General features: G+C 41.5%; 1 protein-coding gene across 1 annotated transcript in view; it reads left to right on the top strand.

Moving 5' to 3' along the window:
• The window catches only part of SHQ1 (SHQ1, H/ACA ribonucleoprotein assembly factor), a 45,463-nt gene extending 23,148 nt beyond the window's left edge, over positions 1-22,315 (top strand). Inside the window, exons 12-13 of the mRNA XM_032194096.1 lie at positions 768-888; positions 21,275-22,315. Of these exons, the coding sequence (XP_032049987.1) occupies positions 768-888; positions 21,275-21,923 (770 nt within the window). The 3' untranslated portion in view covers positions 21,924-22,315. The remainder of the gene's footprint in view (positions 1-767; positions 889-21,274) is intronic.
• The last annotated feature ends 3,115 nt before the right edge of the window (positions 22,316-25,430 follow it).

Genomic DNA, 25,430 nt, shown 5'->3' with positions numbered 1-25,430 from the left:
GAAACAAACCGACTGCAGAAAGATTTCTGGTTGTGGAATGAGGAAATGTTCAAGGCTTTATCTTTTTCTGCATTTATCAACTGTACGTCAAATGGCACTTTCTTGAGCCTGAAGTGAATTTTTCTTTCTGGAGGGAGGCTCAGCTTGCCAAGTTACTTTGTAACTAAGAGCAGTAGGGAAAGTTCTGCTTAATTTAAAGCAATTGTTAGCTGTTAGGCAATGGTATCACTTACACGGGCTTACACAATTGCTGTGGCTTCTGGGTGCCTGATCCTGCTCTGGGCTGTGTGTTTCCAACTTTATTTTTTCCCAAAGCAGGTGTTTGTGTAGGCATACAGAGAAATAGGCTTTATGTTTTTTTTCAGCAGGGGAATGATGATGGGGCATAACCTTTTTGTTATCCGTGAGTTACTTTCCAGCTTGTTTTTTTCTTTTTTTTTTTTTTTTTGATGTGGTATAGAGCCATACAGTGAGAAGAAAGGAGAGGCAGGGGGAGGGGGCTTCTTGAGCTGTTGAGAATTACACGCATGACTGTGCCTCGAGGCTTCAGTCTTGCAGAGATTTTCTTGCTGAAGTCGGAGGCTCTGCATCCACAGAGATGTGGGAGCCGAGGGGCAGTCATCTGACTGCAATTCTGAGACGGTGAATCAACTTAAAGTTCCAAGGTGGTTGTAGATAGCTGTTATTAAAGTCTCAAAGGTGGGAAGAAGATAGAAATCATAATGACTAATTTCTAGTGAATTACAGAAATAAAAATCTATTTCCAGGAAGAGCTGCGGTTTTGAAGTGTCTGCTGGACATTCACAAGATTTTTAGGGAGAGCGACCCTGCCTACCTCCTTAACGATCTCTTCATTACAGACTACTGCGTCTGGATTCAAAAAACCAAGTAAGTTCTGAACTTGTTATTGATGTGGGAAAGGTTTTTAGCATACTGCATGTAGGAACAAATAATCAGTAAAACTAAAATACAGGCTACATCCTATAAAGGGAAATGTTTTCCATTATTTCATTTCGTAACCTTGTTATCCAGGTATTCCTACAACATGGGAGAAGACATCCAGTTCATTTTTTTATTTGGTGGCATCACTGGAGAAGGGAGGGAGGAGTTGCGTTTTAAATATAGGTGTGAATTTTCATTGATTATTAATGGTTTAGGGGGAAAAACAGCTTTAGGGGAATTTTCATGCCATTGCAGTCCTAGGAGTAAGAGATTTTAGAGAACTTATGTAACGTCCGGAAGATGGTTGGAACAAATTCAAGTTCAGCATTGAATTTACAATTACTTACAGTATTGACAGCTTCCAATTCAGGTCAAATGCACATGCAGACAGTTTAAATCCGTATGAAACAGTTGATTTATGAACTATAGCAGGTGTACCAATTGATTATTAACACCAGAATAAGTGTCTCAAATCTGTGTGCTGTATACTGTTGCCCCTGTAGTTGCTTGCCAGCTCACTCTGCCTGGCAATATGCTTCGGCTTCCACTCCTCTGGAGAGGAAACAGTGACTCTGCCACTTCCAGACTAAATCTGGGAATCATGGCCTTCCTAACACAAATACAAAAAGTGCCATTGTCATGTTTGATAATATAGCAACATAGCAATTTCCTAACAATGGATAAAAGTAGTCTTTGCCTTCTAGCTCACAATTCAAGATGGGTTATCTGTGGGTAAGAAATAGTGTGCAAGATACTAGAAGTGATGAGGGGATATAGAGGGAGCTTGATAATTCTCACAATCAGAAAGGGCAGTGTGCAAGCTGGCTCACTTCTCTTTCATAAGTTAAAGGCCTTTTGTTCACAACTGCTTAGTATGTGCTATTCATATAGATGAGTCTTACTCTTCTCTATATGTTAAAAAGATCACGCTCCTGCAGGCGATGATACACAAAAGCAACTACGGATGTTTCCAATATTTTTGATTGATGAAACCTGGTTAGTTACAAGAGCAGCCAGTTCGTTCCAAATCTCCATTTCTGAGGGGTCTTTTTTGCCAAGACCTTTAATACAAGTATGGGGAAATTCATGTTCAGGTTGAAATTGACTTGAAAAAGTAAATGAAAGAGGGAGTTATTTCATGATCTTTCACAAATAAATGAGTCACAGAACAGTGATATCACTGCTGCCCATATCAGTGAATTCAGTGATAAGGAGGTCAGTCAGAAAACCCAAGAATTTCTTTAAACGTAGCAGAAGAAAATGTATGGTAGATATAAGTGACTGCTACATTAACACATTTACTGCCAGACACATACATTATGTACCAGTTAAGCAGAACTGACAGCTTCTGGAAAGAGGGCAATTAAGCTATCTTACTGTCATAATGACATGGCACAATAGTTGTCTGTCATTAGGAGAACAAGAGAAAGAGGAACAGTAGAAACCTTTGCCTATTTTTAGGAATGAACTTGCCTGAATCAGGAAAGCATTTAAGCATATGCTTAAGTCATTCCTGGTTCAGTTTAGCAGTGAAGCGTGTGCTTGAAGTTAAGCATGTTCTAGGTGAGTGGGGGCACTTTTTTTTCCCCTTGTAAGTGTTGAAGGGAATTACTGAGTCCACTTTTCACTCAGAAAATACCTAACAGATTTGGAAAGGAGTGGTGAATAGTCCGGTAAGAGCAAGGGTTCCAGCTCCTCAAGGTGAGTAAGGCGTTGGGATGGGAGGGTGGTACACATGCGGTTCCAGGGGCAGAAAGTTGTTACAGCTCTCTGATAATTGCCTCTGTGGGAAAGAGTTTTGGGAGGGGAAAGAATTCATAGGTTTCTTTAGTGGTCTTTTAATGAAATAATTTGCATACCCACTTGGTTTGGATACTTTCTCTGTTTTGTTTCTTAGCTATTCTTTGCTCTGTGCAAGCTTCATTAATCTTCTTTGTCTCCGTTTTCTCCTCTCTATTCATAGGTGTAGTCCCAGGTTACTCTCAAAAATCAGTGAAGGGTTTTTCTTTTCTTCCTCTCTTTCCATGAGATGTTACCCAGTCCTAGTGGAGGTTGGGGCCTCTGTTTAACAGTTAAAACAGATTGTAGGTTATTTTTAGTGAAGAATCTGGGCACTTTAAAAACAGCTGGAAGCAAGATTTTTAGCTCACCTGTACTGGCAGAGAAAACTCTGGGAGTCATAGGTTTAGGAAAAAAACAATGACATAGGCAGAAGTACAATGGATATATCGTATGGTAGTAAGAGAATAATAGTCAAGATGAAGCCTTTGGGATGGGAGCACCACAGGTAGTTACTACCTTTTCAATTTCAGAGTGGAAACAAAACCTTATAGCCAGCAGTGTGTCAATAGCAGATTACAAATTTGGTTTGAGATCATCATTTGGCTGTGGCTAAATTAGATGAATAAGTGCATGTGTCACTGGGCTGGCAGAAGATGATTTATTTTAAGCACAGTGTGTCTGGAATTGGAAATGATTAAGCTTCTGAATAAAAACAAATGCAGGTGGCTAATAGTCAGTTGGATATGGTGAGTACAATCCAGTGCTCTAATTCTAAGGATTTTTTGAGAAACTGATTTTATTGAGGTAATTGTAACTAAAAGTAAATTCTTGGAAATCTTAGATAATAAAAGATATTAGCTAGTATAGCTGAAGTTTCATCTTTTCTTTTGCAGTCTTAAGTTTAGTTTTACCTGCTTTTTAGACTTCCAGCTTGCTTGTGAAATAAATACGGTTCTGTGGTATAAAATGGCATGTAAAATCATTTTAACTCCATCGTGTTTTGAAGGAAGGGAGCATGTTGCTCGGCAAAACCTATCAGAAGAGAGAGAAAAGTAAAGGTTAACCTGGGTAACAAAAGCTCGACAAAGACCTATGCAGGCAGCTTGTCGTAAGTCTCGGCAGGTGGTGTCAACATTTATGTTGAAAAGCCAGATGCAGCCAGATGGAAAATTGCATCTTTAACCCCTGAGGTCATAATGACATGTCATCACTTCATTTGATCCCCCTGCTAAGTGAGCTTATCATCCACCCTGCTGTCACTTCTGTTACTACTTTCATTTCCATAATAAAATTAAATTTAATTTGTCTGGTTTGCATGCTTTTCTTCTTTAGGTCAGAGCTTTTACAAACCGCTCTGATACATATGGCAGCCTCTCCAAAGTGAGGTTACAACTGGACGTGTATTAAAGTCTGAGCTTTTCTCTGTCTTTCGCACCATTCTGATATAAAAAGCAGAAGATGATGAGGGAGAGGAGAGAGAGCTTTGGGGAACCACTGGTTGTCTCATAGCTACGTTTGGGCTGTGAAGAGCGGGGAATCAAGTGTGGGTTTATTGCAGAAGAACTTCTTCCCTTCCCTTTCCTTGCTGGAGGATAGTTCTGTCTGTGACCCCGTAGGAGTTGTTTCCCTTATGGATAGATGTCAGAGTAGTTCACCCACTGACTTCTGCTGTGCTCAGGTTCCTTTGTGTAGCCTGATGTCTTTCTCCAGTGCTTTGTACTCCAGTTTGCACCGCTCTGTTCGTAGCTCAGCCGTGTGATGCTGCTGGCTGTAAGATCAGTGGCGGAGTGCAGGGCTGAACAGCTTCGAGTCGTGGTGCAGGCAGTTAAGTGCATGCCGTTCTGCATCCCTGTGGAAGAAAACAATTGAGCCCATGCCGATTTAAAGTATGTTTACCTAACATTTAAATACATGTTTAGGTTTAAACATATACCACTTCATTATTGGTAAACGTATGTTTCCTGTGTTCCTGAAATGGATTTGAAGCTGGTAGGGCCCCTGGCAGTTCTCCAGGGGTAGTTACACTTAGGCAGTTTTATAGTTTATACGTCTCCAAAGTTCGTGGGTTCAAGGAATGCAGAAGAGTAAGATGTTTGATCCCATATAATTTGCATTGTATTTTCAACAGCATATTTTTATCTTGCCATCTCATATTTTTTTCATGATCCGTTCTACTGCAAAAAATTCTGAAGTCATTATTCACATGGTGTGTTGCTGTAGATTTGACTCACGGTAAAGGAGATCTGTTACGTTAAGAGGGATGAGCCACTAAATTGCTTCAGCATGTCCCGTGGAACTGTGCCTGCAACTTGATTTATGACACCTGCGTACAGGCTGCTTTGGTGTGTACATGCTCTGCAGTCACACCTCCTCGTTGCAGAGTACAGATACTTACACCTACGACAAATGTAATCTTGCTAATTTGGATGACTCCAGGTATAACGTGCCAGTTCAAGCATGGACTGTTTGCTTTAGAGTAAGCTTTAAAGAACCAGGATCCCTGGTGTCATTTATGCAGCCTCTGTAGAAGCTGGTATCTTTATTGGAACTAGACTAAAGCCAAGTCAATATTGCTAAACGTGTTCCGTTTGCTTCTGTTGATTTGCAGGTTAGACATACCCTAAAAGATATCCTAGCTTCATAGCTCTGTTTTCCTTTTCATCTCTTTGTTATAATCAAAACCTAGTCCTTGTTACAACATAATTACCTAGTCAGAAGCCAGCAGGGAGTTGCTGCTTGATGTGTAGGGTGTGAAGTTCTCTAAATAAATGTAGGATTAATTACACTCACAGTGTGTCATTGAGGTGATGAGATTGACTGTGATTGTTCAGCTCCCCTTCCCTTTTCCCTAGGCTTTCTGAATTACTCTTTTAATCAATACAGCGTAATGTGGGCCTGAAGGTTTACGGGCTGCTGTTGCAAAGGCATCAAGGAGTACAAGTCTTTCAGAAAAAAGTAAGATCGGCGAGATTTAGGTTTTTTAAGATAAGAAATGATAAAGCCACTAAAGTAGGGGAATAAGGATCTCTGCCTTCGGCATCATAGTTTTAGTCCATTGCTGTGGTTTGGTAGAGGGAAGATTTCTGTATATTGGTTCTGACCTCTTTTGTTGGCTTTAACTGATATTAAATATTTATTTTACAAGTGATCAACTGTTTATATATGGGGGAAAAAAAGGCAGCCTACTCATGTTTTTTTCCAAACATACATTTGATAATCGGAGTGGTGCTGATAGCTTGCTGTTGTGCCCATCTAAACACACTGTACCATCAAATGGTCAAAAGCCTCTTCCGTTTATTCAGCTGTTAGCATAACTATGTGTCTGTTACTAATTTACATCAAGTTCTGTCCTCTGTGGAGCATCTTATTTGTAGTACTTTCCTTCTGTTTTGTTACATTGGCTCCCCCATGTACTCTTCTGTGCTTGCTTGTAGGGCAAAGAGCATTTAAGAGCAGCTTAAGTATGACAGCCCTCCTGAAAGAACTGCTTCAAGCTTCCGCTCGATTTGGGAAAATATTTTTATAACATATAACATATAACATCTTTAAGCTTGTGTAGTCAAATATTATGATCTTTAGGTGAATATAAATAGCTGTATGTTAGAAATTATTTCTGAAATTTATCATCCATCTGCAAACTTAAAATTTGACCCCGTCATTATTTGCTGAGATCTAGAAAACTCTGGAAGGTCGTGTAGAAACTACTTTGTGCCATTTTTGCATCTGTTTCTTGGCTTTTTTTTTTTTTTTTTTTTTCAGTGGTTTGGACCTTTGGAAAGATCAAAATATTTTAATAGAGGAAAAACAGACTTTCAAAAATCTTTCAGTCTTTGCTTTTTTGCGACTTACAGGGTTAATGTTCTTGAAGTCCTATTCTCTCTTTGTGGCTTTGCAGTGTTCCTAGGAGTAACTTAGCTGTAACATCCAGCTAAGGACTACCCTCAAATGAGAGGTGAATGGCGTAGATCTTGTTGACTGCATATCTATGATGAAAATACTAAGTTCAGAAAGGAAGATTCAGGAACAAAACTATCCAAACAGACTGTTAAATGGTATGCTGCTAGCAAGCTAGTTTATTAATTTTTCTCTGTGTGTGTGTCTGTGTGTGTGTGGGGATCATTAGCAGAGAAGAAGTATTAATCAGTGGCTGAAAGCATTCTCTTGTTAGAAGAATATGCTAATTTTCAGCTGTTAACCTCTTGGATTCAGCAGCCATGATTCAGAAGAACAAAAGCATAAGCAGTAATATATTCTGGATGAAAATCCTGTTTCTTGGTTTTGTGGGATTAAACTGATTGGTACGGTATGTTTAAGCGTTTCCTACAGTTAAGATCTTAAGAAGAATACAACTCACAGGATTGTATTTTATGTGAATTACACTTCCATGGTCAACTGCAGTCTGCTTTGGCTGTAGTGTGGGTTTTACTTTACCTTCATTACTGCCAAATTAAGCTTAATTTATTGAAAGATACGGGAATTACAGGTTTGATAAAATTCCAGTATTCCAAGTAGGTGGTGCAGAGAAAAGCAAAATTGCTTTCACATTGCTTTGAAAGCAGCCTTGCCATTAGCATCTGCTTTTAGTGTATGCTCTCATGTAGCTGGTTATATTATTTATTAGTCAACAACCTCCTTGCCACCAGTACAAAATCCCTTCTTTTGATGTATTTTGTAGTTAAAGAACTATATTTTTCACTGTTTTTCTTGAATGGTATTGTTATCTGGATACACTGAAGCCCCTTAATTCCCCCCCCATATTCTGTGTAAAACAAAACAACTTGTTGGACTGTGGAGATCATGTTTTGAAGGTTATTCTTTCCTTTGCAGTTTCCACTCAATATTGAGGTCCATGCAGGTACAAGGGATAAAATAAAAAATCTTGATGTGCTGCACTGTGATCACGCTTTTTCAGTGAATGAAGTAAGAAAGCTGTTCTATTTGGTTTTTGTGGCTGCAATGCCTTGCAACAGTAGCTCACGATTACAAGCCTCTGTTAATGTATTTCCCTCTTACCAGGCTTTGCAAACTGGCATTCCTATTGCTGGCAGACTACATTTGCTTACTGCTTGAAGTAATCGTGCTGCTTTAGGTTTGCTTTTCTACCACTTCTTTGTTGGCCTGTGGTAGTGTATTAACTTTCAGATGTTTCAGCTGGTTTTCAAAGTTTTACCAGTAATGGGAGTGGCTGCTTCAAATGGGATCTTTGCAGGCTCCTGAGGTTCATTTTACACCTATTTCAGTTTACGTACCACTGACCCTTGGAGTAACTAATGTGTCAGTGTTCTAGGAAATACTGGAAAAGGGGAGGAAAAAAAAAAAAAAAGGAAAAGACGGGATTTTTTGTTTCTTTATGAAATGAGGATCATCCATTGTCTTTGGAGTCTTTGTCTGAGTACTAGCTGATAACTTAAGCAATCTGTAAGAAAATACAGAGTATGTCTCTTTTAGATAAAATTTCTGGTGACATTTAAAGTTGTTCTTTTTTCTAAAGTAGGAAATAATGATTTGAACAGATGAGTTGCACAGACTGACCCAGATTGGCAACATATGCTTATTTGAACAACATGCATTTTAATACAATCAAGTATAAGATGGCACATTTACAATAAGAGATTGTAGATTATGGTTATGAATTGAAGAACATAAGACAGTTGAGGGCAGGAAAAATAGCTTGGGTCATGCTCGAGAACAGTTTGAACTTGAGTACCTATTCATCTCTCAGTAGGTAAGAGCGTGCGCACGGTGTTTCACTGAAGAAGCAGAATGGTATCGCTTAGGAGAAAAGTGGCACGACCTCAGACTGCATCATTTGTGAGCCTGCTAACAGACTGACTAATTCTAGAGTCTACTTTTAAAAATGTTGAAAATTGGTGAGAGTTACAGGACAAAAAGCTCTATGAATGTGCATGTCTGAATTACCCACGTTATGGCAAAGAACTGGAAAAACTTAGTGGGTCATTCTTAAGAAAGATTGATTTTTGACATGTCTGCAAGTATGCTGGGGCAGAGATTTGTTGTTTAGCTATTGTGTAATACAAGAAAAACAACAAAAATGCAGCTAAAATTCATCTAATTGAATATGAAACAGGAAAAATTCAGACCAGCAGTATGTTGCGTTCCCTCATTCTCCCTAGGTTGTTGGGTGATTTTTTGTGCTGTTTTATGTTTCCATCAAGACAGCGTAACTCGTGGTTCATACCTCATGGCTCAAACACTGGCTATGGATATGGTGCAGAAAGTATTTGAGATTTTTCACGATTTGTTACTAAAATAGGCTTTTTTAGCCTTTTTTGCTATCATTTAGCACTTAGACCTTAGGTAAGGGCTTACCAATTGATCAGAGTGCATGAGCAGTTGGTGCCTGAATTTGGTAGAGGACCCAAATTTTATTTATTTTCATGCCAAGTCATCTGCTTTTAATCCTTAGATCACAGTTCTTTGATTTAAAAATAGCAACTAAGAATTTGCAGGCACATTGTGTTTGTCTCATCTTTCACTATTTTGATGCATGTTTTTAATATAGTTTCTCTTTGTTTACTGTCATCCTGAGCTGCCATGCTTCTCATTAAATATTGCATCTTATTTAAGGCCCGAGGTGTCGCTTCAATTGTCTGCAGAGCAGTAGGTGTACGTGGAGCACTTTGTAAATAACAATACCCAAGTAATGTAATATACTGACTTAAGAGGCTTAAAGCAAAACAGTGTTTGCCCTAAAGGCTGAAAAATGTGATAGACAGGTGGGTATAATGCCAGAAATTTCCCTTTATATATGTTTTAGCAAGCCCTGTAAAGCATGGATTCTAACAAGGGATTTAATCTCTCCTCCCAGCTGCTAGCTGCAGTTTCCTTTGATGTTTTCCTTTCCTTTCCTCTCTTGTTTTTTTTCCGCTATTTATTCCATCGCTTTTCTATAGCTCGTATTCCTTCAGGCTGTGTCTGCATGCACCTTGCTGCGGGTAGAGAAGGGGAAGAAGAAAGCCAGTTTTTTCCCCCTCAGGCCCTTGCTTTGATTTCCCCAAGTCGTGGGGAGGCAGCTCCTGCCTGCCTGCCGAAGGGTCAGCGCTCGGTGCCGTGTCTGCAGTCGGCACATCTCGGCCGGCTTCTGCTCCGACGGGGGAAGGATGGGCTCATGTAGTTGCTGCCTTTCTGAGCAGGTGGAGCGTGCAGCTGTGATCAAAGCGGGGAGCCGATGTGCAGCCTGATAATGCCTTCCTGTTGTGTTTTCAGCCCTGTCAGTGCTGCCTCTGTTTCATCCGCCCGCTCCCACCCCTCGCGGTGATTCCCCCGTACATCTCAACACCGAACAGGGATGGCACGAGAGAAACCGTGCTGAAGGGGTTGGGATGGTCGTTTAACTTGGGACCTGTCCCCACTATTCCCCGGGGACTCCTTCCCGCAAGGACCGTGGCTGCGGGCTGCACGATGGCTGCAGGCTTTCCTGCCGTGGTGGGGAGCCAGGTGTGCGGCCATCTCGGTGGGACGTGGCCTCATCACCCCCAAAAGGTGTAAGAGGTGAGATCCTGCCCCAGGGCAGCCGATACGAGGTACCCTGAAAGCACAGGGTGGTGGCAGAGGAGATGAGAGGAGGCCACGGTGAAGCCCAAGCTACAGGTAAACAGCAATTCAGAAATTTCCAAGTGAGATGCTGCTGACGTAGGACAAGTGTCGGCATTCTGTTTCTGTCACACAGCCAACACTTGCTATCGCATCTTAAAATCCGTTCCTTTCTCTGTGTCTGTTCTGTGGCGAGTTCCTATTAATCTTGCGTTATGTTATTTACCATATAGAACTTTGGAAGCCGTGCAGTTGCTGGATGTTTAGGCTGGTTGCAACTTATTGAAGCTATTTTGGCAACACTGAGCTGTTTCTAAACTCAGTTAAAGCATTCTTAAAACATAAACACTGTTCAGTTTCTTTTTATAGTCCAGTATTAATTACAAGCCTGTTTTTTCTTCTGAATATTTTCGTAGCATCATATACATAAGCTGTCCTTGATTTCTTTTATAATCCATGATATGTTTAGTTTCAACTTATCAAAAGACCAAGTAATGAAAGTAAAATGTTACACTGGAAAGCTTCATCTTTTTTTTAAATATTTATAAATGTGAAGTTCAGCTCATACAGTATTTAGATTCTTTATGAAAGAAATGCTGTGGAACTACAGAATAAATATGGAGGGAAAAGTCACTTGAAATACTCAGATTTATTAACATAAAGAAGTCACTTAAATTGAAATGATGGTGCTGCGTTTCATATTTGATTTATGTTTAACAGACTGTAATACTTTAAGCTCTGTAGATAGCAGTTCGTGTTTACATGACTGCGAGTTGGCTCGCAGCGTAAGTTATCGCTCTTAGCTCAGAATTCAGGCAATGCCCTTTGGAAGCCAGAATTTCGGGATGAAAGCATTTTCTGTTGCCCATAAGCCTGTTGGATTCTTCCACGTCAGCCTTTGTTTTGTGCTCAGGACTCCTGTCTGTCACCTGAAGACGAGCGGTGAGTTTCTCTTGTCTGTTCTCCCTCCTAATGGGAGACTTTTTTGAACCCAGTGCTCCCATTTTTATGGCGTGATTTTCTTATCTTTAAGATAAAGATTCAGTGAGCAGCAAATACGGTTCCAGTCTCCACTTTGTCTGATGTCTACAAAGGAGGAAGAAGGGGGAAAAAAAGTTCTATAAACTTGGTACAAATCCCATCCTTGTGCCCTGGTTTCTTCTCAGCCCTTGACACCTCCACCAGGCAAGAGGCAGCAGCTGGTCTGAGCGCCGATGGGCTGGTTGGTACCTGCAGTTGGGATGTGCATGCTGTGGTCTCCCACCAACCCAGCACACAGTGGTTGTGTTCTGCCTGCCCTTCTCATGGGGCTGTCTATTTCTGATGTGATTCTGCTTATTTTCACGAAACATGCGGGATTTCAAAGATTTTTTTTCAACCTGTAGTTTCTCTTAAATTTGATTGAAGTTGCCTGTTACTTTGAAAATTTGTTATAAAGGAAATAATTAACAGTAAGTATAGACAGTATAAGTGTGCAGACCTGGATTATTTAGACTAAAAATCAGAATCCATTCTCTTAAGAAAAATGGAAAGAGTGAATTCTTACCTGCACTTGCACATCCTGAATAGACTGGGCGCGTTATTTTAGCAGCTGGCTTTTCATAAGGATGTTTATAAACTATGTGGTTTTCAGTGCTGTGTTCTAGAGACTTTTTTTTTTTTTTACCTATAAAGATAGTGGTTAGTCTCGTACTAAATCGTGTGAACAGATGTTGCATTGTTTGTGTTGTGTTTACACTCATCTGTCTTTCTTTTGCTGTAGATAATGTAGAAGATTAGTTAAAGTTTAGGTCAATTTTTAGCCAGGTCCTGAAGAAAATGGTCCTCTTTCTCCTTCACAAACACATTAAATTCAGCTTTGTTCTTAGGTTAGCTTTGGTACGCATTGATCAGAGTTAATGAGATTTTAATGGGGTTATTTATTGGTTCTGCCTCTTACTATAAAATATGTAATAAACTAAGCGCACAGAACTGTTGAATGGTGCTGCTTGAGTTTATCTCGCTGCCTGTTAATGATATTACCTTTTCCGTGATTCTTTCAGATCTCCTGAGTCAGGTGGGGTTATGATTGGCCACCTTTCAGATGGTGCATCTCAGGAAAACAGATGAAATTACAGTAAAGGTTGGAAAGAGCAACCTTTAGATGTTGTCTATTCCATAAAGGAATGGCTTTCTGTTTTACTGGTACAGTAAGAGGAGTTTTGAGGGTAGATGTGCCATTTTTGAAGAAGGAAATGTAAAATTTTAGACTTCAGTACTTCTCTGCTCATTAGGAACTTAAGGTATTGTCTGCCTATGGAGAGAGAGAAAAATACTGTCTGTATTCTTCCGAATGAGTGCATTTCCTTTCCAAGAAAGGGTTGCCCTTTGGCTCAGTTAATGTGTATTTTTCTTTTCCACTTCATGCCTCAGACTTCAGGGTAGTGTTGTTCTGCTTCGTTGAAGTTTGAGTTATATTTCACAGTAGAGACCGGTTGTGTTCCCAGAACTGGATAAAATCTGTGTATAGTTCCCCAAGCCTGTGGGAAGTTGGGGTAAAGGGGTGCATAAGGTAGTTTTCAGTAAAAATACTGTAAAGTTAGGATCTTTTTGCAGTTTGTAGTAGAACAGAGTGTGCAGATAGGCAACTGTTTAAAATCTACCAAGATTACAGACTCTGCTGTGAATTACTTTCAGAGCTTAATTTGGAGGGGGGGGCTCACTCTTGGTGTGTGCATTACTGCTTCTAGCAAATAAACACTGCAAAAAGTCTGGGCTAATTCTGAGCTGGCTTTTTCAAAACCATTTCTCTTTGGAGGTCACTGCGTCGAGGATAAGTCGAAGCTCTCATTAGGAATAACCTTGAAAGTGGAATAAAATGTGATGAAATACGGTGTCTCGTATAAAACACGCTAAAAGGTGTAATTGAGTCAGAGGCCTTATCTCCACGCAGAATCCGAGGCTTTAGGAGTAGTTTCAGCAAATGGATGGTGTGTTTAGTGTGATGAGTTTCTTACGATTGCAGCTAAATGTCCGTTTGTAAGGATTATGTTCCTGGACTGGAGGATTTTTTTGTTATCTAATCTCATTGTTTGACCATTTATGCTTTTTGTGCATGTTGACTCTAGGTGTTTCTACATTAATGAAGTCTGCTTTTCAGTTCAATGTCATTTTTGTTATTGCTTCTATGTTTTACAGTCAGGGTCGATCAAACCTAGACTTCTTCATGTCTTGACTATCTTATTAAAATCAATTTGTCTTTCAATTCTGTATCATGAGAATTAAATCATTTTTTTTCTTATTAGCAGTTTGTTTTTCAAATGTGGAGGGATGTTTGACTTTTAGTTGGGTTTCTAGCGGAAGCATGCTAGTGTTGGCCCAAAGCCCTGAAGTTTCAGTCCTGTTAGGGTAATTCAACTATGTGTCTTCCTCTCCCACCTTATCAGGCACCCCTGGATATCACAATGTGCTTTTCCAGTGACTTTCCGTGTTACTTAAAAGGGTGAGCTCAGTTACCAGCTTCAAGACATTCCCTGAAGATCACCGCTTCGGTTGCTGAAGCAGCTGTGCAGGCCTGGATGGAAGCTGACATCTAAATTTTAGGTGGAGGAACAACACGTTTTCTTCTCAAGTCTGTAAGAATAGCTGGGTGCTTGTTCAGCTGCATCACTCTTGTATCAACTTTCTTTTTTTATGTGGTCAGCTGTAACTTACTGAGTCCTCTGCATGAAGGACCTTAAGCAGTAGATTTGCTGCCTGAGGGAGACTAATTTTCATCCAGATGATGACAGAATTCCTTTAAGAAGTCGATGCTGGCATTACCAATGGGCTGAATGTTGAACAAGGTCTCTTCATACCCCTTGTGTAGCCCCATAAGCCAAAATGGGCTTGGAAGACAGCGATGGATGGAATCTGGTGAGACCCCTGTGGGCAGGAAAAGGGCCGAGCTGCAGGGTCTGCAGCTTCTGGTGGCCGGTGTCGGTGCTGAAGCAGCAGGTACGTCAGGTTGCAGCCTGTCCCTCACCGCTGGGGCAAGGCAGAGTTCCCTTACCCCTCAGAGCTTACCCGGTGTTCAGTGTCGTGCAGATCCTTACACCGAGGTGCCCTCTGTCTGAGCTGCTGGGGCTCTGCTTGGGGTTTGAATCCAGTGGTGCCTGAGATAGCAATACCCCTGGGGTTGTACTGAGGGTGCCTCTAGCTAACAAGTACATGTAGTTGTGGGAAACTGCAAGCAGTGCTGCCAGGTCTGTCATCTGGAACACCTTTAAAGTGGTTGTACTGGCTGGGCGTGCTGCTTGTTATCTTATCTCTTGTATCTGAGAAAAAGGATGTCTGTGAGGCTTTCTCTCCTAAGTCTGAATTTTGCCAGGCCTTGTCAGGAGAGAGAGTTTAAATATAGACTGATGCTTTCTCCTTAAGCTCCGTGGCTTCTCGTGGAGCCATCCCAGCACACGGAGGCTGTTGGGAGTACCTGAAGACCCAGCAGACGGGAAGCCTTTCGCTTAACGCAGCAGCTTTGCTGTTAGATGAACACTAGGTGTCCAGAGCTCCTGTCGAGTGGAGGTAAGTTATTTAACTGCTCTTTTTGTACCTGTCAGCCCTGCTGGCTGGCACAGCGTGCTGCTAGTTTGTCTTTGAGTGGCTCTCAGGGAGCTGTAGGGCTACCAGGGGATGGCTGCTTAGCAATAAGGCAGGCCTGCTTTCCCACTTGGTGGAGCCTACAACACTGCGAAGGCAAGCCTGCACTTGAAGTATCTACTGTTTCTTTGAGCGTTGTTTATCTTGCCTCTAAGGCTTAAATATAATTAATGGAAAGTGTTCTACATTTAAAACAGGGCTTGTCAGCTCTGTAGAGCCAAGTTAGAGTATTGTTAGGGACTGATTCCCATTGTAACACAATTAACAGGCCCAGGACACATTGGAACAGCCTCATACAACAAGACTTGAGTTATGAATCTCAGTTCCAAGACCAGTTAGGTTGCATTCAAACACCAGGCTGGTAACCAAGGCTGTTGTCAGGGTTTTTGATACACAGGTTCCCATGCTTTTGTTGCTTTTGAGCTGTTCTTGCCCAAGTACAACACAACCTGCCATGGCTTAGTGCTCTGTGCACTAACTTGATTGTGATTGAGCAGGGGGAGATAAAAAAAAAAAAATAATAAAATTCTGTTGTGTTAAAGTTTTGTTATCTGTTATATCTAGTTGACACCATGGACTTCAGAAAAGTGGCTGTTTGTATACATTTGTAAAATGCAAAACCAGGCTTATGATTCAGTAGAAATAATTTTTCTATTGTTTACAAAAACAGGAGCAAGCTAAAGCTTGTACCAGTACAAGAAGACACTATTTTCATTCCTTAGTGAAACATTGCTGACTCCTGTTTTTAAAGGCTGTCATGCCAATTTGACTATTTACTCCTATGTTTGCAAATACTTTGCACAGCATTTTAGGTATGCAACTCACAATGCTGTGATCGAGTATGCAGTGCCACCCGTCATGTAGAATGAGGAGTAGAATGCTGATTTTCATATTTTTCAAGTTCTTTGTTTTCTTGTTTGTTTGTTTTAAGATAGCCGAACTGCTAAGCAAGAGATTTGGATGCAAGGCAGATACCAGGCAGATGGAAAGGCCTGGCCCATTAACACTTTTTCTTTAAACCTTTTCCTTTCATAGTGCTATTTCTGACTGATGAGCATATTATACAGAAGCACTTTTTTTTTTTTTTTTTTTTTGTACTTAATGTTTGGTGAAAACTTGGTTTTTGTCCCCAAACAGAAAACTGTTTGGGGATCTTATGTCTGGATGCATCTCCCCATGTCCTGTGGTCTTCACCTGCTGTGGTTGGGTAGGTAATTTTGGTAGGTTACCATTCCTTCTGGCTAACAAAAGCCTTCCTGCAAAAAAGCAAGTCCCTGCAGTATGTCTTCCTCTGTGAGACCTCGTCTGGTACCTCTGTGCTCTGGAGATGTCAGCTATCTTCATTCATCAGAGCCCAGTGCCCTCTTTACTCCGTAGCAGAAGGTAGAACCAGAGCCCCTCGGGCTGTAGCTGGGGAAGTCGTGTCCTGCTTCCCACCCACCCCAGCTGCCCCTCGTGTCACTGGGCACTGCACTCAGTCCCCATTGCCCTCACCTCTCCTGGTGATCATCCTGAATGATCAGCACTACAGGAGGTGCAGAAATGAGGGAAAGAAAACCATCTCTGCTTTCTGAAAGGCCACTGGGGCAGAAAGTACTCTTACAGTTCCTGTACAGCAGTGTAATTGTAGACTGTAGCTTGTTTAAACTTTACAGTTTTGTCTGTTGATCGGTCCTTCAAATTGCCATCCTACACCCAGCTTTCCCTTTTCTGCTGCCATAATCCTCTTTTTTTCCTGTTATCTGTCTCCCTTTATTTACTAAATCTCTTCAAATCTTTGTTCTTTTCACCCCAGTTTTACTCTTTTATAATCTGAGCTCTGTAGAACAGCATCTATTGTTTCTTTTAGACAAACTTCCCTGCTGCCTAGGCAAGGATTGCAGTACTTCTGTCTTGAGATTTTAATTTCAGACTAATGGACAGGACCTGAGATGCCTCTGTTGTTACCTGTTTCTTGAAGCTGTACATTAAACAAAACATGCATCTGATCAGCTTAACCTGTAATTAAGCATTTTCCTTAAGCAACTGACGTCTTGATAACTAATAATTATCTTGTGTAGCACCTTTAAAGCTTATTATGCAGGTTTATGTAAGAACACTATTACCATAATAATAAGATATCATTACCACGATGTGCATACGGAATGAGCATGTCTTAAAGTAATCATGCGTTTCCATTAATCATACTTGAAAAATTAAAGTATTTGCTGTTTAATCTCTAAAATGCTACTCAAAAGATTTTGGAAACAGCAGGACCTGTTTACTGCAAGTCTCTCACGCATCATATCTCACTTCTGCTGTCTCACTTCTGTTTCCTGAATTGCCCCTTATCTTTCAGCCAGGGAAACTGTCAGCTCAGAGACCCGCAGTATCCCTTGAAAGCATTTTCCAGGCTCTGATTTTAATGCTGTTTGCCTTGTTTTTGTCCAAGGAGTACTGCCACCTTTTCTTAAGGCTGATGTGAAGTGCACTCCTGAAATTCAGTTCTCCTTGAAATAAGATAATTCCCTTAAACAAGATGGACCGATAGCTAATTGCGGTTCTGTTAGTCCCTTGCACAGGAAAACGGGAGGGGTGCAATGACACAATGCTGCTCTTCGAGTGCCTTTTTTTTTAATATAAAAGATTAGAAAGTTGGGGAGTGGAATTTGCTGCTTTTATGTATAAATTTGTCAAGAGCATGACAGTCTGAATTTATTTTTCACATTTGAAATGTTGAGCTCTGTAGGCTTTCCATTTTTTTCTGGAAGAGACTTGATGACCAGAGTAAAAGTTGGGAGGAAACATTTCATCTGCTAAGAAATCTGAGTAACTGAAAAGATACTTTATTCATGCTCTTTTAAATCCAGTTAAAATCAAATATCCGATGCAGCTAAGAGCTAAAAAAAATAGTAGTGGGGCTTTGAGCAACCTGATCTGTAGAAGGTGGCCCTGCCCGTGGCAGGGGATTGTAACTAGACGATCTTTAAGGTCCTTTCCAAGCCAAATCATTCTGTGTTTTCTATGAAAATATTTTTTTAGGCTTTTTATGGCTTACCAGAAGACTCCTATTCTGGTTGGTGTAATGTGATTCTTGAGTTGGTGGTGGTGCAGGTCTGCATGAAGTCTGCACCCTTTCTTTTTTTCTGAGATGTGCTCTGGGACCTGGTGCTTTGTGGTGGCCGCAACACTGCTCCCTGGGACCCCATGGGAGACAGCTGAGGTAAGGCAGATCTGGAGAGCAGGAGGATGGGTGGAATTGTTGGCCTTTTGCAGGCATTCACTCGTTCAAGCAGAATATCTGCTTGTGAGGTTGAATCAATGCCATGTTTTGGTTATCTGTTGTAAAGATAAAAAGCATCTCCTCTTTCGGTAGTTGCAGATCGTTTGAGGAAAAAGGAGTACACGTGAGTCTGGAAGCCGCAGCTGTTTTATGACTTAATTATCGTTATCTTGTAGTCTACTTTGATCACTCAGAAGGAATTGAAACGAGATGTTCAGAAGAATGCCTTCTGCAGTTTTACATTGTCCAGTAAGGCAGATGTTCACCGCTGTCAGGCACCAGCATTTTCATTCATTCTCTTTGAATTCATTGATAAAAATTCATGTGAGTGTAGAGGGCTGAAAAACCTGCTGCTTTAGAGGGGCCATTCTTTTATCTGTCAGGGGTACCACACATCTAATTTAGTAAAATAATGTGTGTTGAATAAAATGAGCATCTCGCTGTGTATTTTCTTCTGTACCGCTTGTCGTTAGTAATCTGGAGCACAGTGAAGTAGTAATGTAAAAATGGACACGATGCCATACATCTCCTTAATACTTGACTTGGTTATGTGCCTTATTTCTTTATCCCAAGTGTTAACTTTGTTATAAGAAAATACTAAAAAAGGAGGAAGGAGTTTTTAAGGAAGGGATTTCAAGGACAGAACATCTTGCAGGAAGAATATGCAGGAAAAATTAGAATAGTAGAAATAAGTAAAAGCCAAAGAACACCTACAGGATTGGGAAACAGTGACAGACATGATAGAAAAGGTACGTGGATAAATGGGGCTTGAAAAATTGATTTTCTATCTATAATGCCAGTAGTAAAACAGGTAGTGAGACTGAGGTTGCTGGAGTTGAAGATGTGTCAGCAGAGGAAACTGTGCGTCAATGAAATTAAAAGGAACCACGTATTCTCTGCCACGATGCAAGGAAAACAATATTCTCTGTAACAAAGCAAGTTGAGGGTGTAGAGCTTGTCACATTCTTGTGGACAGTCACGTGATAGGACAAAAATAATTGTGCCTTCATGTTGTTAACCTCCCCTACTGTGGGAGGAGGCACATACGCGAGTACGTGCGTGAAGTTAGGAGGAAGGACGTGTTTCAAAAGCAAAGGAGAAAAATGCTTTCTGAAAGGGATGCAAACTCCTGTGACTTAAAGCATAACCCAGCTTCGAACTGGTGTGTTCAGGAAACAAATTTCCCTGCGAGGCAGCTATTCCTGTACGACTTACCTGCAAGGCCTTATGAACCTTGCTGTGCATCGCTTGGGGTTTCTTTCTGCCTTTCTTTTTACTTAAGGAGTAAGGAAGATGTTTCCTCTGTTACAAAGTTGGCAACTTCTCAAATGCTCTGGAACTTAAAAAATAAAAAGATCAATTATTAAGTTATTGATTTAAAAAAATAAATAAATTTGGCAGTACTTTACCTAAATAAATTTGGGCAATGTCAAGCTCTTTAACATTTGAAACCCATGTTTACATTGGAAGCTGTTTGGGTATGTGATTTAACTTTAAGCTTTTTGGAGTTAAAAGTCCTAAAAATACCTTTTTTCTGTTGCTTCTGTTATTTCCTGTAAACACTTATTTCTTGGTTTTCCACTCCGTGGGTTGGGCGAAGGCAGGTTGCTGTATTTCATCCAAGTTCAGCCTTTAAGTGTTGCGCTGTGCCTAAAAACGCATAAGCTGCTGCATTAAACTTCCCTTCCCCCAGTTTTAAATCCAATTCCTTTAGGAGCAGGGGGGGGGGGAAAAATTGAAGAGTCTATGTTATACTGAGTAATTATCCCCCCTGGGAAATAGAATATAAAGATCTTTAAAATCATTCAGCTGAGAGAACAAGCACTTTAACTCGTGCCTCGCAGGAGTCATGTATTACATTATCAGCTGCTTGCTCCGGTGTCAGCGTGTCGTGCCTTGCAGGTTAGCAGGGTTTGGCAGAGGAAATGAAAGCCAGTCAGTTACTGCAGGATTTATAGCAGACCTGCTGTTGCAGGAAGTGGTGAAAAGTTGATTGATAGTCTGGGGCAAAACTCTACAACAAGAAACAGGATGTATGCTTGCTGGTTTTATACCTGGTTTCCCCTCTGTGTGGTGGTGTCTCCCCCGCCCCAGTTCCAGGCATTCCCTAGCTTTTTGTTCTGTTTTTAAATCCACGATGCCCTTTTCTGGTAAAGCATGTGCTGACTTCAGAGCACTTGAGGAAATGGATAGGGCTGCTCCAAAGATCAGGAGCTGAGGTAACGTGCCTGCTGTAGGAGTGGTGCTTATCTGAACGGTCCCGATAGCTTTCTTCACTTCCATTTCAGCTGTCGTACAAATGCAGGGTAAAGCACAGTGTGTTGGACACCTCGTGGATGCACCAAGGTAGCTGTGAAGTGAGGAGAATATATCAGAGGAAACCAAGTGTAGGATAAATAACATAGTTGCCGAATATTTTTCTCAAACTTTCTAATGCAGGAAAGATTGATTCCCGGAGGCCTGGAGTATGGTTATGGCCGTTCTGCAGAGTCAGCTTATTATTGACTGTCATTTGTGTTTCTTAGAGAGGTCGGAGTTAAGAGGTGGATAAATATGTAACCAGTATAAGATTTGAAGGCATCAGATAGTTCTGGGAGAGTTAACGGTAAAAAATCAGGCATTTAAATAATGAAGACAACCCACTGAGATGGACTTGATCAACTCTGCTCTATCAGTTCATCTGTGTTTAGCAGACATCTGGAAGGGCAGTAAAACAAAATGATTCTGCTGCATTTTAACTTAATTCAATAAGCCAAATACTGCAGAGGTCACTGCTAAAGACAGCAATCCTGAAAAGATTTGTTCTGAGATCGGTGTTTTGAGAATCCCTGTGAAACCAGTAGTTTACTGTGTATTGCTGAAACAACAAAGCAGTGTTTTTTCCTGAAAATGTCACTGAAGGCTTTCAGTGGGATATTGCTTAGCCATATAAGAAAAATTGCTGAGAATAATCGTAATCACCAGTACTTCGGATACTTTTGTGTAACTTTTACAGTTATAACTGGAATAGGAAGTTGTTTGCAAACCAAGTGAATAGTAGAAATGTTTGATTTGTTCTCATTATCAAATGGGAATGTTCTGTTTGTAACATTAAACATGTTTTGTTCTTGTTTAAAGGTCAAAAAAGTTGGCTGCACTTTCTGAATCCTTGCAGAAAACCGCACTGGCTAAGTCCCACCTCGGATTTGAGCTGGAAGAGCTGGAAGCAGCAGCGCTGCTGGTACAAGAAGAGGAGAGACACTTAAAAGCTGCTGCTGCAGTTTCCAGGCAACAGCTGCCTTCCTCTGAGTCGGAGACAAGTGACTCTGAAGAATCGAGCAGCACTTCATCTGAGACAGAAGGCTCTGATTCAGATGAGCAAGAGTCCTCAGCCGGTGAAGATGGGAAAATAAATTCTTCACAAGGCGTGCTTCAAGAGGAGGGGACAGCTCCACTTATTGACTGTGATGGATTAAGGCAAGTCGCAAACACTTCGATGGTTGAGGTTAGTGATGAAAAATCAACGGCTTCTTTGCAATCTACGTCTGTTCCTGGAAAATTGATAGAAGAATTAGAAAAGCAAATGCGCACTGCGATTAGTCTTTCAGAACAGCCTGAAGAACTGGCTGCTGCAAGTTGCTTTGCTTTACGGGAACAAGAAGAAAACCATGTGTCCGAACCTGACAAGTATTCGGAAGCTTCTACTGGGAAGGGAAATTTCTTGGAGGTGCCTTCAAAGACAAATCCTTTGCTTTTTCTTTGCAGTACAAATGAAGATGAAGACTAAGGGACCATGTTAGAGCAGTGTGACCCAACAGCAACACAGCTTGGTGCTGTAATGAGGTGTTCCCAAGGCTATGCTGAGCTGCAGAGAGAAGCTGATATTTTTCTTCTTTGTGTTGACAGTCTGGAGGACAAGACTGCTTTGAAAAGAATGGATGTGAATGTGTGATAGCCTCACTTTTTTTTATTTTTCTTCTTTGGTTTTACAGAGTCAGGTTTGATCTCTACGTGAGGGAACGTGTAATTTCAGGGAACTTATATAAAAAAAAAAGTTTTTGTTTAAAAAAAAAAAAGTTTTTGTTAAGCTTGTTTAGTAGAATTATGTCCTTAATCACAACTGAAGTCAGTTGCAGAATCATTAAAGATACCTTTAGATGGTGGCATTTACTTGGAGAAATACTCCTGTTACGTTTGTATTTCATGTTTTCTGCTATTTTCATTTTGAAATGGTTCGTAGCTAACCACTTCAAAAATGGTTATAATGTTAAAAATGTAAATTCTGTTAATAAGATTTTTCTATTTTTGTGCGAAAATAAAGGAAATTTTTCAGTGCAAGATAGAGTTCATAGCTTATTTCTGCAGTTCTTAACACATCACAAGTGCTGAAGTAACTTCACTCTTTCATCTAACTTGAAATGTTTCCACATGTGAGCACAGCTACTGCTTTTTAAAGAACATGAAGTCCTAATTATTATTTCTTCTGTCTGTGTATGCTCTTCTCACTGAAGTAGTGTTAACCAAAATGAAGAAACAACATCGTGCAGTGGTCTTCAGTACAGGACTGCAAGCAAACCTGCTCTGTCTCGACCCAGCTTTGTGACTTACCTGTTGAACAGCTCGGGAGGAGCAAGCTGTGAGTGAGGGACCTGGTCTAGTGGGAGGTGTCCCTGCCCGGGGCAGGGGGCATTGGAAGGAGGTGATTTTTAAGGTCCCTTCCGCTCCAAACCATTCTATGCTTACTTTTCAACCTTTTTATTATTATAAAACATAAAAATCCTGTGCTTGAAGACTTGTTCTTCCCCAGTGCTCTGTACCCTGCTGGAAAGCAGCAGGCTAGTTCTGTTCAGTTCTGTTCCTCTGCCGACTCCTTTTTGGTGAGAACTGCAGCCCCGACCTGCTGCTATTTTTTATGTCCTTAAATACCTACCGGTCGCTTAATCAGGCTCTGTGTTCCGTTCCCCAGGGGAGGAACCTTTCCCATCATGTCAGGGAGCACTTACTCTTCTAAATGCTAGCAATAAAATCTACGCTGTAGCTGCAATTACGCTGCGTATGTCTGAGTGAAAAAATGTGTTTAAGGGAAAAAAAAGTAGCCTTCCTCCCTCCCCAGATTACAGGTGTGAACACAAACTTCCTTCAATTGAACGTGGGCTGGAGAACCTTAAATTAGTGTGAGTTAGGAAATATACACCCTACATATTAATAGGCATTTGTAGTATCCTGTATCTTCAGCTCTTTTTCTTCTCCTTTTACCAATTTTGTGGCAGACTATTAAAAGTACCTTTTTCCAGTAGTCCCACTTAATTTGTGGGGACTGGCTGCCAAGTAGGGAAGACAACGTATTTAGTTTATCTACGTGTTCTTCCCCCATCTAAAAGCATCCTTTCTGAATGCCACTTGGGAGCGTTTTGCACGATGTCCGTGTGAATCCCCTTTGGGTGTCAATACCTTCACTGCCCATAGGACGTGACACCGTGACGGAGTCTGGATGAGAATGGGATGCACACACACACGTTAACTTGCAGAGAGCTTTGATGCCATCAGGTGTGTCCTCACCTTTGAGGCCTTGTACAGGTGAGCTCTGTTTCTGCCTCCTAAAACATAATGGTGCCTGTGCCATTCTTGCAGGTCTGCTGCATGCTGCCTGGCCCTCTGGCTGCTCCTGCTGCTGCTCTGTGTGCCTGCACCTGGGGAAATGTGCTGTGTCGTGGGTATGCCAGGACCCAGTCCCATACCCAAATAACTTCCACTCGGGGTCATTTTGATGTTCATCACTGCCTTTTTCCAAAATCCCGTTTAGTGGTTGTGGAACTGACAATGAATGTTGATTTCTACATTGATTGGCAATTTTACAACCGCTGGAAGTGACTTTTGCAGCAGCAGGATACGAAGTTTTTCCTTATTAAGGGCTGAGAATTCCCTGTGGCTGTGTTACCCAGCGTGTCCGTGTGCTTGGCAGCAGGAAGGGGCAGCACGAGCAGCATGCAGGGCCAGGAGCAGCCCCTGAGAACATGCAGATGTGCTTGGGTTAGGCTGGGTGATGTGCTTTAGGACTAGGGTTAGGTTTCTGTGCTAAAAGCAACAAGTGGACTACTGGAAACAATCAGATAAAACTTCTTTTCCTCCTTATTTTCTTTTGGTGGAGACAATGTCACCCCCGGGACACTGCCACCTCTTCATTTGTTTCCTGAAAGAAAAATACGGAGCTGAATTGATTTTTCTTTTCCTTTTTTTTTTTTTTTTTTTCCCCCTCTAGCCAGCTTTCTGAAAAGTTTATAGAGACTTTGTTCTATGTCAAAAGAAGAAAGCATCGATTAGGCTTGATTTACTACAGTCAATGATGAATATGGCAAAGAAATTGATTCACAGCCCTGGAGCGAAGGGGCCGGGCAGCCCCCGCCACTGGCACAGCTGAGCGGTGTCAGAGCTGGGGCTGATTGTCTCAAGGCTGGAGAAAACAAACAGGGAAACACATGTCAAACAGATAAATAGCTCTGCTGTTCAGAGCTCTCCGTGGAGGCCATTTGTCTCCAAGATAAGGAAGAATGCACTCCAAAGCTGCGAAAAGATAAGCCGGGGGAATGAACCGACCGTGGGATTGCTGCGCTCGCGTCTGGTGGTGCTGCAAACCTGGTGCCCCCTCCCGGGGTGTCCCGTGAGCATGGCAAGCGGCCTGGGTGAACCTGCAAGCTTCTTATTAAATATTTCAGCCGTGGATGACGTTTGTAGCTCTCCGGTCAGCAGAGCAGATCGGTAGGTTTGAAGGTTTGCTGTCGTGGAGCTGTCTCTCTCCTTTCTCGTGGTGAGTGGCTGCAGGCTGTGGTTACGCAGGCGTGTGTGAGGCACGGTCTCACATTGACAAAATAAATTGGGGTTGTAGAATTGTGGTACCTGTAAATCAAACTATTTTTATATTCCTTGGCTTTGGAGAAGTGACAGTACGATTTCCACAACTACTGCGTTTGCAGACCTGGCTTAGATCGTATCTGAAATGAGTTTGGTCATGTTGGTTTGCATTTTATTGGATGTCTCGTGTTCAGAAGCCACAGCACGGCTCAGCACAGCGGACGGTGCTTTGCAGGATGCTCGAGGACGGGAACAAAAGCTGTGTGAGGGCTCGGGCATTGGCAGAGCTCTGTTCCTTCAGCCAGGTAGAGCCGGGCAGTGCTTGGCATGGAAAAGCACACCGGGTTTTGCAGTCCTGATCCACTTTGTGAAGTCACTTAGGGCCAAGGACAAAACCCCGTGAAAGTGTCAGAAACCAGCCCAAAAAGTCAGAAGAGAACAAAGA

Source organism: Aythya fuligula, chromosome 10, assembly GCF_009819795.1.
Source record: "Aythya fuligula isolate bAytFul2 chromosome 10, bAytFul2.pri, whole genome shotgun sequence".
In the NCBI taxonomy this organism is placed as follows: domain Eukaryota; kingdom Metazoa; phylum Chordata; class Aves; order Anseriformes; family Anatidae; genus Aythya; species Aythya fuligula.
This window is presented reverse-complemented; position numbering and strand designations above follow the sequence as displayed.